The following is a 12511-nucleotide window of genomic DNA, read 5'->3' on the forward strand; positions in this document are numbered from 1 at the left end:
AATGTTTTCTTTGGATTTATTTCATTAGGGAGAAGAATAAAACCTTGTGATCTGTTTTGGAAGGAGCAGGAATAAAGCCTGAGATATCTGAAACTGAACTTTTTTGCTGACTGGCAGCACTGAACTGCTTCCAGAATTCAGTTACCTAGAGACAGTAGAGCTACAATACCAAATGCAGAGAGAGTCTTTCTTTAAAAAGACTGTTGCATAGCATCCAGCTGAAATTTGGAAGTCATTTTACTGACAGATGATAATGGATTTCATTTTGAGCTTTGCCAGGAATCCTTATACCATTGGCTATAGAGAGGAAAAAGCATTCTCCTCGCGCATGCATGCACATGGGAGAGAGCAGACTACGAAAGCTTCTTTTCCAAAATTAAATGCAGGGCCTTGTAAGTTGTTTTGGTTTCCCCCCTGCCCCAGTAAAACAAATTTGGTGGAGACTCTTAAATGTAAACTTATTTGTATGTATAAAGGAAGTTTGATCTGTTCTGCATGTCATGCTTGTGATAAACAGAGGCTACATACATTTGTAACTCAGCTTGATGGGAAATACTTGAGTGAAGAAAAAAAAAAAAGACGACTGACCAGACCGAAACTAAATACTAGAGCCAGAGGGAGAAGGGAATATTTACAACTTGCTTTGACTTTGGCCATATTATTAGACAGACAGGCTTAAATAGTTTAGGTCTATTGATTTGTGCATATAGTGGCCAAGCACCAGTGGGCAGGCCCTGCCATGTTGCGGACGGACCTAACTAAACTGTATTGTCAATTTAGCTATTCCCTTTCTCTCTAACCATCCCTGCATGTTCTCGCACTTCAGCAGTATCTAGTAACCCTTGGTATATTAAGAAGGTCTGTTACAACTGAGGAGGAGAGTTTATTTTGTTGTTTTATTATGGTTAGAACTTAGTCTAATTAAGAAATTATTCACCTTTGGTGCTAGAAATATTACAAACACATCATACCACATTCAGAAGGGGAGTGCATTAACATATTTATGCTCAGCTTAACCTTTGTCCCTTTCAAGGCACATTGTTAACTAAACTGTGCTTATAATTTACTGATGTAGAAATAAGCTTTCTAGATCCTAAAGCCAAGACAGATATTTGGTCCACATCCATGAGGACAATGCAGTCCATGTGGGAAGCTTTATGCAAATTATATAAATTAATTTAGAGACTGAGAAATAAATTATAAGGAATCATTTGGTGGCCAGAGCAGAAACCTTAGGCAAAGACCTCCTACATCCAACTTGGTATGCGAGAGTTCAGGGGGGCTGTGGAAACACATGCCATAGCTACCAAATCTGTGTAACTTGTGAGCTGGTTGCATCCTAGGGGGTTGCAAACTTCAAGCAAAAGCTGTTTCCAGCCCAGATGCTGCAGTCCTATGAAACTGGAAAGGAAAGCAAAATGAGTTTTATGTTCTTTCCTTTCTTCCTTTTTGAGGGAAAAAGGACTGAACAGTATTCTCTTAAAAAAAAAAAAAGTGTACTTTTTAAAATACCTTTCTTTTAGAAATGTAAGGAATATGAAGGGCTGTTTTCCTTAGGAGTGCTGAAGGCCATGTTAGCTGTTCTAGACAACCTTCTGGAAAGTTTTCTAAAATGGAAACAGCTTTCTGAAGCCACAATTCAGGAAGCCTCCCCATTTCAAAAACATTTAAATCTTATGAAAGCAATATAAAGCAATTAAGTGTGTTCTTAAGGACTCTAGCAAAGAGGACTCTGCTCACTTCTCAAACGAAGGCAAGAAGTCGACGGTTCTTACTGAAAAGATCATTTTTTCCAAATATTTGTCAAGCATTTAAAATAAGCACTTACAAAAAAAAAAAGCCAGCACACTTAAAATTAATTCCTCTCTCAGTCAATCAGACTTTAATTATTTAAGATCCAAAACCTTTACTAGTTCTCTAGTCAACTGTAGTCTTTCAGGAAATATCAAGTAGAGAAGACATGACTTTTACAACTAGTAATGCCTTTCCACTCGCCGCACTTTACTGGAGAGGAAGTGCAAATGTTCTTTAAGTCACCCTAAAATAAAAGGCAAAAAATGTTTTTTCTCCCTGAAGAGGGTAAAGAGTATACCTCCTGAAGGAGGTAAAAAGTATACCTGATTTTAAATATTCCTTATATATTAAAAGTGTGGGCACAGGAACATGTTATTGTGTCTAGCTACTCCATAGTATTAACCAAGCATGCTTTCTTACACTGCTGTGTAAATTCAGAATACACAGGCTGTTAACCCCTCCCACAGGGAAAGGCAAGCTATGTTTTATTTACACAGAGTATTATTCAGAATTGCGAGTGTCTTGTAAATTCATGGGTTTTGTCACTCCACTCATGTATTCACAAATTATGTTTTTTAAGGTTGCTGTTCTCCCTGAAAATCTCACCATAAATATTCCTGTCATATACAAAGTCATCACAGATATGCCTGTTAACTCTTGCCCTAATGGTAGACCCAATTTCGTTAGCCAGCAATGTCAGACTTGCATCTGTGCATTCCTTTTTTGTACAGAAGGTACCCCAAACTGTGTATTGTCTCTCTGGATCCTTAAGTTGCCTATTCCTCTCATTTGCTGCTTGTTGGTATTGTTGAATTACATTCAGTTTTGCTAATAGAAGTTTTAAGATTGCAGGAACTTCATCTTCTAATTACCAGAAGGAAGCTGAAGGTTTTCAGACGGCTCAGGGACAACTGGGTGTTTTGCAGTCCAGGCCATTTGGAGGAAACAAAGGCTTTAGTTTTGCAGTATTTTGGATTTGTCTCTTTTGTCTGTTGGAGGATTTAACCAAGAGGGTTTCAGTGATCTGGTTTACAGCTTGGCCTACAAGCATCTTTGGCAGCACAACCGAATGGACAGGGACAAGCAGCCAAACAGGAGATGTCTTTAGCTGACTTCGCTGCTGGAGAACCTATTTTAGGACTATATGCTAGGGCCCTTTGTAATAGGGAATAAATATAATTTCTTTCTCTCCTTTGTTCAGGAGAGTGGTAGAGGTAATTTTAAATGAACTGGTATAAACTCCCAGTAGTCATCTGTCCTACTTCAGCTTGATTCACTATCTGCTACAGCATCCAACAACAATAAACAAGTTATCTAGATGCATTTACTAAGGCTGTAAGCCACAGAACAAAACAATTTGCTTCAAATAATTCTTAAGCATCCAAGCAAACACATATAGATATAAAGAGGCCAGTTCATGGTTCTCACAGCTATTGTTCATGTTCTTAGAGCTGTTTGTAGGCTAACATCAGTCTTGCTGGTTTTTAACCTTCCTAACAATCCTGAGCATACAGATCCAGGTGTGGGCATAATTAAACAGTTGTCATCTGGCATGGACATCATGGTAGTGCATATTTCCAGCCACACCATCAGGAGCTGGGTGCGCTACCCTCTCCTGTTGGTCCTCCTGAAGCTTACATCCAGCCCTGAAAACTAAGCCATGAAAAATCAGAAGGGTGGTGCATAATAAGGATATTTGGCATCATTATCTGTGCGTTCTGCCCCATACCTCTGTCCTGTTCTGCTGCATCGACCGGTGATCCTGTCCTGTTCCTCCTTCCCATAGTCTCTGGGAATGTCACACTGCCTGTTTCTGTGAACAATTGAAGTCTTCTTTTGTTGTCCAGAAAAAAAAAAAAAACAAACCTCAAAAAGAGAAAAATGGACACCAGCCAAGAAACAGGGTGGGGGAAAATGTTTATGGATGTTGGCAAATCTACTGTGCAGCTTTCCCATGTTATAAACTACATCACTGTCTGCGAAGCTGGGGAAGATACCCTTCTGCAAAATAAGATGATATAAGGCTTGCCTGTTATGTCCCCTATGAACCTAAATTCCTACTTTGCCACTAAAACTGTGTAATTAAAGGTGTTTTATTCAGCACATACACTAGGTCAGTGTCATCCCAGAACAAAATTCTGACTAAAGCAGTAACGTGCTGCACAGCAGGGCTTTAAGGCTCCGACAAAATTAAAATAAAGATTTGGAGGCTCAGAGCAACCCTGGTCGGTATAAGTGGGTGGGGGAAGGGCAGCATGTGGTTTGGGATATTTTCACCAAATGTTAAATCACACAGAATATTTCACTCGTCTCCAGTGTGAGATCACGACATGACTCCTCTGTAATGAATTCTTTATCTTGGCAGCTCTCCTGCTTTCTCCCAACTGTGCCTTCCTCTCCCCTTCTGGTCCCGGTGCCGTAACATATGGTAGTATTTGGAGAGTGGTTTCGGCCTGAGAGCAGGCCTGGCTGCCCACACCTGTGCGCTCCCCCGTCTCGCTGCTCCGCAGGCGGCCGCGCTCAGCCCCCTCCTTCGCCCTCCTCCCCGAGCACGCCGAGAGCTGCCGCCGGGCTGGTTTTGTGCGGCCCTTGGGACGTGGCATTTAACGTGGTGGCTGTGTTCACCCCCTGAACGGCCCGAGCCCTTCCCACGCAGCCGCGGACAAGCCTCTCCTTCGGGCAGCCGTGCTGGAGGTGGCTCCAGGTGGCGGCAGCAGCTGCCCGCCCGTGTGGCTGCTGCCGGCCCACCAGCAGCCCCGCCAGCGCACCTCGGCACCGGCTAGGCGGCAAGGCCGCCGCCGATCCGGGCGGGACACGCACACCCAGCCTCACCGAGCGCGGAGGCTCCCGCGGGCAGGAGGCACGTACCAGACGAACAGCCCGCCGCCGCCCCGCCGGTTGGCGCGGCCGGAAGGCGTCGCCCCGATGGGAGCCCGTCGCCACGGCGACGCGTGGGGCCTGCCCGCCGCCCGCGCTGCCATGGGCCCCAAGCGGCCCAAGACCGAAGGGGTCGCCTCGATGGCGGCGGCTGCTGCCGCCAAGAGCTGGGAGGCCGCGCTGGTGTCCGCCCGCCTGGAGGAGGTGAAGGCAGGCGAGGGCCAGGGCAGGGGCCGTGCGGAGTGGGCGGGCCTGGGATGTAGGGGTGCGGGGGGCCGGGCCCGAGGCGGCCCCCGCCGCTCCTCCCGCCGGCCTGCGGCAGCGTCGCTGCCGGGGGCTCCGCGGGGGCCCCAAGGTGGCCCCGGGGAGGGTCGCGAATCGTCCCGACGCGGGGTGGAGCTGCCCCCCGGCTACTGAGCAGCGGACCGGCGGGTTTCTTGCTGTTCCTTCCGCGGCACTTTTCTTTCTGGGGCTCTGGGTGCCAAGTTTCGGCTCGGAGTGAGCTTTTTATAAACTGCCGAACAACGAGGTTTGATGGAGGTGCTGACACAGCATTAACTGTAGCGTTGAAAATGCGAGGCTGTAATTTTCCTCCTTGAGTGTGTGCAGCTAAAAGGCACTTTCCCCCCCCGCCTTCCCCCCTTACAGGGTGTGAGGATCTACAGGCATATTTAGGTTTCCAGGTTCTATGTAAGCAATGTAATTCTAATAAATCTTGACTTGCAAGAGAGAATTTGGTTTCAAAATAGGGTGGTAGTTTAGCAAACAATAATATTTATCTAGCATGTGTTTATCTGGTGCTGCTTCTGCAAGTGAGACAAATGACTTCTACAGCTTCCTTGTTTGGTAGATTCCTGTTGTGTCTTATTAAAAAATGGAGGATGGCGGTTGTTGTTGTTGATATGTTGTTGGGTTTTTTCTTTTTTTTTTTTTACATGCTAACAGTTCTGGTTAAGTATGAGGACTTCTGAATTCAGGAGAAGGCTTTTAAACTGGCTAATCTTTTTTCCCAAAAATGCTACAAATATCCAAAAAATCTCTTCAATACTTACTTGCTTTTACTTTTATTTGGTAGTGACCATATGGTACAAGTTTAGCCAAACAAAATCACTTTTTGAAGTAAGCTGCTCAGCTAAGGCTGTTGTTTCCCATTTTTCCCGAGAATGTAGATTTTTTCAGTAGAGTTCAAAGGCTCTTTGAGCCCTTTCTTGCTTGTGAATCTTGCCCCTACTCTATGAGAACCTCCCAGAAGCATGAGAAGGGGGTGGAGGTTCAATCTCCGTCACCTACTCAGTTCCTGACCTTTCTTCTGAGCTTACTAGCAAGGTGCCAATTAGTGATTTATTTTTTTTTATGATGGTGTTTATTGTGGTCGTGGATATTGTCCAGTGAATTCACAGAACAAAGTGCTTTGTTTACTCTGCTGCTTCTACATGTAATTTATTACATTTGTTAAATGCAAACCATTATATTGAAATATTTTAAAAGGCAGGAAATAAAATGCTCAAAATTTATATCAGAAATATCAGAATTAGGATTTTTCAGGACCACACATTGAGGCAGATGGAAGGAAATGTTGAATATGTTCACTGAATGGGGCAAGAATTCTGTAGGGAAAAAAATATGTGATCACCCAATTAAAGATTATCATAATGCCTATACCCATGGGGGCTGAATTAAGAGTCCTTGGTTCCTTAATTCTGGTGTTGTCCAACCATTTTCTGTTCCAGTTAAGCTAATTCCACTTTCTCTGTCTTGCTGTTACCAGCCAGAGTCTTGGGAACATGGGAAAAACTGTCTCCCTGCTGTGGTCAACTTGAACTCAGTCTTATGTGATGCTGGGCAGCCACTGAAATTTCTTATTGCAGGAAAATTCTTATTAGCTCTTAGAGTCATGGGCAGGAACATACTTAGTGCAAAACTGCCAAGTACCAGCAAATCTGTTCCGAGCATGTGTGAATCAAGATTCATCAAGTATGGCCAAATGTGGGTATACTTAATGTAAATAAACGTGCTCTGTAAAAGCCCATCTTGGACACATTTGGCTGTGCTGCCAAATTTTAGTTCCTTCCTCTTGAACATAGAGGGAATTGAATATCTTAATTACTTAATCACATGGGGTTTTAATTAAAGGATGAAAATTATTTTTAAATATAAATCTCATTCTGCAAATAGTCTAACCACACCATCCTTACACACACGCACACAATCCCACTGCCTGCCCAAGTAATCTTATAGCATACAAAATTTAAACTCAAATATATAAAGGCCAGGAACTGAAAACAGTCTGTAAAAGAGAGTGTTGAGCAGCTTTAATTGTAGGTGTCATCAGACACACTGCAAAAAATTATTTCTTACTCTTCCTCAATATTGTATGCGATATACCATGTGAATGTGAAATTATTTGGGAGCTGACAGGAGCTCCTATCAATAAATTTCTCTCCTAGTAATTAAAGTATAATGAATTTTTAAATCTTTTACTTGTATCAGTTTAGAGAATATTCTTTCCCTGTAGTGGAGTCAAAGGGAATTTACTAGAACTGGTTTTAAATTGTACCAGATAGCCTGAGCAATGAAATTTCACATTTTAATGTGTGTTTATAGCTTACAATATTTTATTAGTCTGATCTATGAAAAGGAGTCATTTTACCAGTGGTGTTAAGATTTTTATAGACGGGTATGCTAACTAAAATATGATTTAAATGGTATTTACTAACCAAATAATTGCTTTTACTAAACGCACTGTGAAAACTGGCAGACAGACAACTTAAAAACATGTACAGAGGAAATACGGATTTTGCAGAGCCTCACATTATGGTTTATATACATCCTTTTTGTTTCTAATGTGCTATGCAGAAGAACATGGAGCTGCAGGTTGTGTTTGCCTTCAGATATTTATCAGAATATTTCAGTTGGGTTCACTGCAGAATTAAATCACAAAATATAAATTAGGATTCTTAGTTTTAAACTTTGCATGCTTTAAGTAGTTAAAGTTAGATATTTGCTAAGTGAAAGGTGAATTCGGGGTAAATACAGCCCTTAGCAACTGAAATAATTGTCATCTATTATCTAGTGTAACTATGCATAGAGACTAGAAGCCTCATTCTGCTCTGACTTTCCATCTGTATGTTTTTTCTCATTTTATTGGCAGTTTTGGGCCTGAAAATTAGACTGAAATTAAAGCTTGTAAAACCATTAAAAAGTTCTCAATAGGATGGCTCCACTTTTGACTACTATTCTTGCAGCTTCCTCTTCAGAGAGGAATTAGCATTCAGTTGGGTTTTGATACTTTCTCCGCTGCCTAGATTATACAACAAAAGCTCAGGCTCCTAAAACCAGAATCCATTAGTAATATGGGTGTCTGTCAATCAGCAGATAATGAAAGTGGACTTGCAGATTTCTTAGCAGTGATGCCCTAGACAGGCACTATGCTAGGGCTATAAAATTGCCGATGAGCAACCTTTCCCAATAATGTCAGCTGTATTTACTGATTTACAAGCTCTCTCATTGTTGAAAGCAAAGAATGCTAGAGGTAATGTTGCCCTAAGTTTTCATAAATCACTAATAAATCTCATTAGTTCTGAGGCATTACTTAAAAATCAGGAGATTAAAGAACTCTTGCTGTTTGATGCTGAAGTGTTTGGAGTTTAAGTTTTCAAATGTTTCTCTTCAGCCATTACAGTTAAATTTGAAACTGTGCTGTAATGAAATGAATTTACTAGTTGCAGCCTGAAGAGAAAAAAACCAAACAAACCAACCCCATTAAATACCACAAGAATAAGTGATGATGCAAAATGACAAATACTCAGATTGCCTGGAAAGGGGGTGGGGTGAGACGGCTGCTTTATGCTTTTCCTGACCAAAGGCATCTAGAAACTGGTACTGCAAAAATAAACAATATACTAGACTTTTTCAAATGCCTTCTGTAGAACAGCTGCCCTTTTGTGTCTAGGAAATGAAGCAGAGAAAACAAGATACGTTGAAAAAGGAAACAAAATTTTGTGAGCTAAGTCTGCTTTTTTCTTCAATGTGGATTGAAGTTAGGTATTTTTTTAACATACCTATGCTATTCTAGTACTACTGTGACAAATAAGATATGTAGGTTACGTGTACTGGTTTTTAACAGTTGGGGAAAAAAAGACACATTACAGGGGGACACAATGGAGGCTTGAGAACAAAATCAGGAGACACCTGCTGTGTTTTGTGAAAATGAGGATTTTGGAAAACTGCTAGCTGCTGCTTACATGGAACTTTCAGAGTTAGATGGATCTTGCTAGGATCAGAGCCTCCTTCACCTGAGGGACACACAAGCTTCCCACATAGATGGTTATTTCTAACACCAAGAGAGACTAGTGCATTTCAACTCTTGACATGGCCAAGCGTTTTAAAACGGGGAGAGGAGATGGGGACGACAGCGGTGTCATTTGTGACGGTGATTGTCACTGGATGATTTCCAGTGAGAGTGGTCTGGCCTCCCCTTAATTGGAGCTTGTTTCAGATTGTTTAAGGAGTATTCTGTTACCAATGCCACATTTCCAGCTTCCATTTTTTTCATTCATGTTTCAATCGGTGGTGTTGATTCTGTGCGTTATCTACTCCCTGCATTTTGGTTGTCTTCGTTCACAGTATGTAGTGCTTGCATTATACTCTCAATGGCAGCCTCCCTAGACTGTTTCCATGCTTTTCCAGTTATTTTTATGTTTTCCTCTATCCTGTTCTTTAAGCCGGGAACCTCATTTGAGGTAGCCATAGGGTCACTAATCTATCCTCTTTCAGGTCCTTTCTCAGGTCTCACTTCTACAATAACATTTGAAAGAATTAAACTGAGTAGAGGAGCAGTTGTATATTGAGGGAGCAAATATTTTTAAAGTAACTGTATACATTTTACTACTTTTCCTTCTCATTTTTATGTTGTGATTTTAGGTGGTGAGCTGTAAAAGCAGGGTCTGTTTCTTCTCTATCCTTCAGTGCCCTGAACATTAAGGATACTGTTACAATATTGATAAGGGCAATATTGCAAAAAATAATAGATCTTTAAGGTCAGAAAAGAGCACAGTCAATTAAACACCTTAAACTATGTACTAACACTACATGTTCGCTGTCCTTACTGACTTCAGTTGCTATTCTCTAATGTTCAGCTTTTCTGACAAATTATCTTTGATGGCTTCAAAATTGGTTAGTCTGGAAATAGATGACATGGTGTTAGTGACTCTGAGAATTCTGGATCATTATTCCCTGTTAAAGTGCATGTAGCTATTTCTGGTATTTATCTAGCTCAAATTCCCAGGTATTGCACCTTTTTTACAAACGGAGTGTTTTTTTCTTCATTTTGCAGCTAGGGAGGCATGGGCTATCCCTAACACTGTTTAAAGTTTTACGCAAAAGACCTTGTATCAAGTTGCATATACTTCTGTAGAATTAAGTTAGATGGGGGTTATAATTTTCACTACCAGTTATAGTGTAGGGGCTCATTCCATGTATTTTATTTTTACTATATTAGCCAGTGTTTTGCCTATGCTATAAATATTCTCATAGCTGTTCTGTGCAGAAGCTTTAGCAGCTTGTTCCTTTGAAGCAGAGAATTTAGGTGGGAAAGAAGATGTGTCACATTGATGTCAATGGCATGCCTTTTGCTGAGGACATACCTTTTCCTGACAATGTTTGGGTAAATCCTAAGTTTTTTTTAAAAAGTTCATTTTTCACAAGCAGGACTTAGCTTCATGTTTTGCTTTGGTGCATTGTTACAGGCTGCTGTGAAGGTGAGCACCACAGTGGAAATCAGGAAAATTCTCTCCCCATTGCTTTTAGTGCCTTTCCAGGGAACGCGCAAGCATCATGAAGGAGAAAGTCTCATTGCTCAAACATAACTCTGAAAGTGCCTGGGAAGTATTGGAGGGGCTAGAGAATAAGGATTTGGAGACAGAATTTGAGGATGGAGAAAGCTGGAAGTGTGATCAGATAATGAAGCTAGGGACTAGCTGGACAAGGAGACTGAGGACAAGAGCTAGGGAGCAAGTAGCGGATGTGGGAAGCATTAGGAGAAGTAGTGGAACTTGGATGAGTAACAGAGTAGAAATGGAAGGAGGAGTGAACTAGGGACAGTTGTAACGAAGGGGTGGAAATATCGGGAAGAGACAGGATTGTAAGGAAGACAGGTTTCACAGAAATTGTTGTTGCAGGATGATTTTAATCAGTGCTAAGCAGGTGTAATTTGTGGGCACCAAGATACTAGCATGTTTTAAAGAGGAGCTGAACAAGGCATAAGGCAGAGGTTTTAGGACTCTCTGATGGAGATTTCTTTGCATATCTGAAGAACTGCAGGAAGTTGTGGGAGCAAGCTCTATATTGCTGCTGGACCATGCTTCCCCTAGCATCTAGGGTAGAACCTGACATTCCTGAGTCCTGCTGTACTCATGAGACTTACTGGGCTTCGTGCCCCTCTTTTGGTGGTCCTCACTGAAAAGGACAGTGTAGTGGTACAGGTTGCTACATTAGTTCATGTTGCAGGTGGATGGTTGCTCTAAAGGTTCTGTCTCTGCTGGTGAGCCTTGGGAACACGAGGATACTGCCACACGAGGGCATTTTCAATCTCAATTCTGAAAGCCTAGAAAACTATGTGTTTGCATACAGATATGGACATCTACATGCTCTCTGTTCAAAGAGTGGTAAAGTTTTTGCGTCCAACTCTTGGTAGCTATACAATGACAACTTTAACTTGAATTCAGATTAACTGCAGCTCCTGTGCACATGTTTTGATGATAATATTGGAATACCTAGCTTTGTCATAGTGCTGTATGCTGGTAGCTGTTTTGGCAACTTTAGGCAGGAGGAGATATCATCCCCTGTCCTGCTCCCCAACTACAAAGGGGAAAAAGAAATTTCAGTGTACTCGGTGCAGTCCCCACACAAGCCATTGCTGCTGCTGCTGCTTCTCCATTGAGCAGTGCCTGATGCCCTAGGTCAGCTGGATGCTCTCCTTTCTTAAATTCCATCATGTTTGCACACTCTTAGAGCATCAGTCATATGCTTGCACTCTCCTGCGTTTTGTAATTTTAAAAACTTAAGGTTTATTTTGTGCTGCTGTAAAACATCAAGGAAGTTTATGATGTGTGGAACTGTAGGGGCCCTTTTGGATTAGGTATCTGCTCTGTAACTACTTGCAGTTTCAGAAGACTACACTTAGTGATGCAGGTGATCTTTCCATCTTTTTTGTTTCTCTGAATATTCTGTGGCTAAAAAAAGGTGGCATGTATGTATAATCGTGTTGTGCCATATTCATGTGATGTTATGCTTTGTTATCTTAAGAATATGACAAACTCTTTGCCTCTATGCAGGCATTTACTAGTTTGAAACTTACGTCAGCTGTTCCTTTCTCCCATCCCAAGTCATCACTCAAACTGCAAACATTTAAGTGGGCTTTTTTCAGCTAACAGAAGGAACAAATGAAGAAGGGTACAGTAAAACTGTAAAAAGAAACCTGTCTTTTTACCATTTACACCAAACTTTTTTTTTTTGAATGGTGCTTTCCCTCACTTTACCATCAACTCAGGTTTTGTTCTGCTTTTCCACAAGCACTTTACGTAGTATACATGTATGAAAATATTTCCATCAAAATCCTAAAGTTACCACCCTCTCTTAAATTTGTCTTTAAAATCTTTCCCTGCTGTGATTCACACTGGACTGGTATGTGACTCTGCTTAGCCCGGTCCTGATTAGCGTGACAATGTCTTGGGACTACCTTGATCTTACTGAAGCTCTTTCCATATTTACCTTTATGCAGCTTTATTGATATGCTTGCAGTGTACACATGCAGATGTGCAATGAAAAAAAATAATTTGGT

At 41.6% G+C, this 12511-nt stretch overlaps 1 protein-coding gene across 1 annotated transcript in view; it reads left to right on the forward strand.

Annotated features, from left to right (window-relative positions):
* Positions 1-4773: 4773 nt before the first annotated feature.
* SPAG17 (sperm associated antigen 17) overlaps positions 4774-12511 on the forward strand; it is a gene marked incomplete at both ends in the record, with an annotated part of 115938 nt that continues 108200 nt past the window's right edge. Inside the window, one exon of the mRNA XM_082004477.1 lies at positions 4774-4875. Within this exon, the coding sequence (XP_081860603.1) occupies positions 4774-4875 (102 nt within the window). The remainder of the gene's footprint in view (positions 4876-12511) is intronic.

Source organism: Phaethon aethereus, assembly GCF_964289735.1.
Source record: "Phaethon aethereus genome assembly, chromosome: 1".
Classification (NCBI taxonomy): domain Eukaryota; kingdom Metazoa; phylum Chordata; class Aves; order Phaethontiformes; family Phaethontidae; genus Phaethon; species Phaethon aethereus.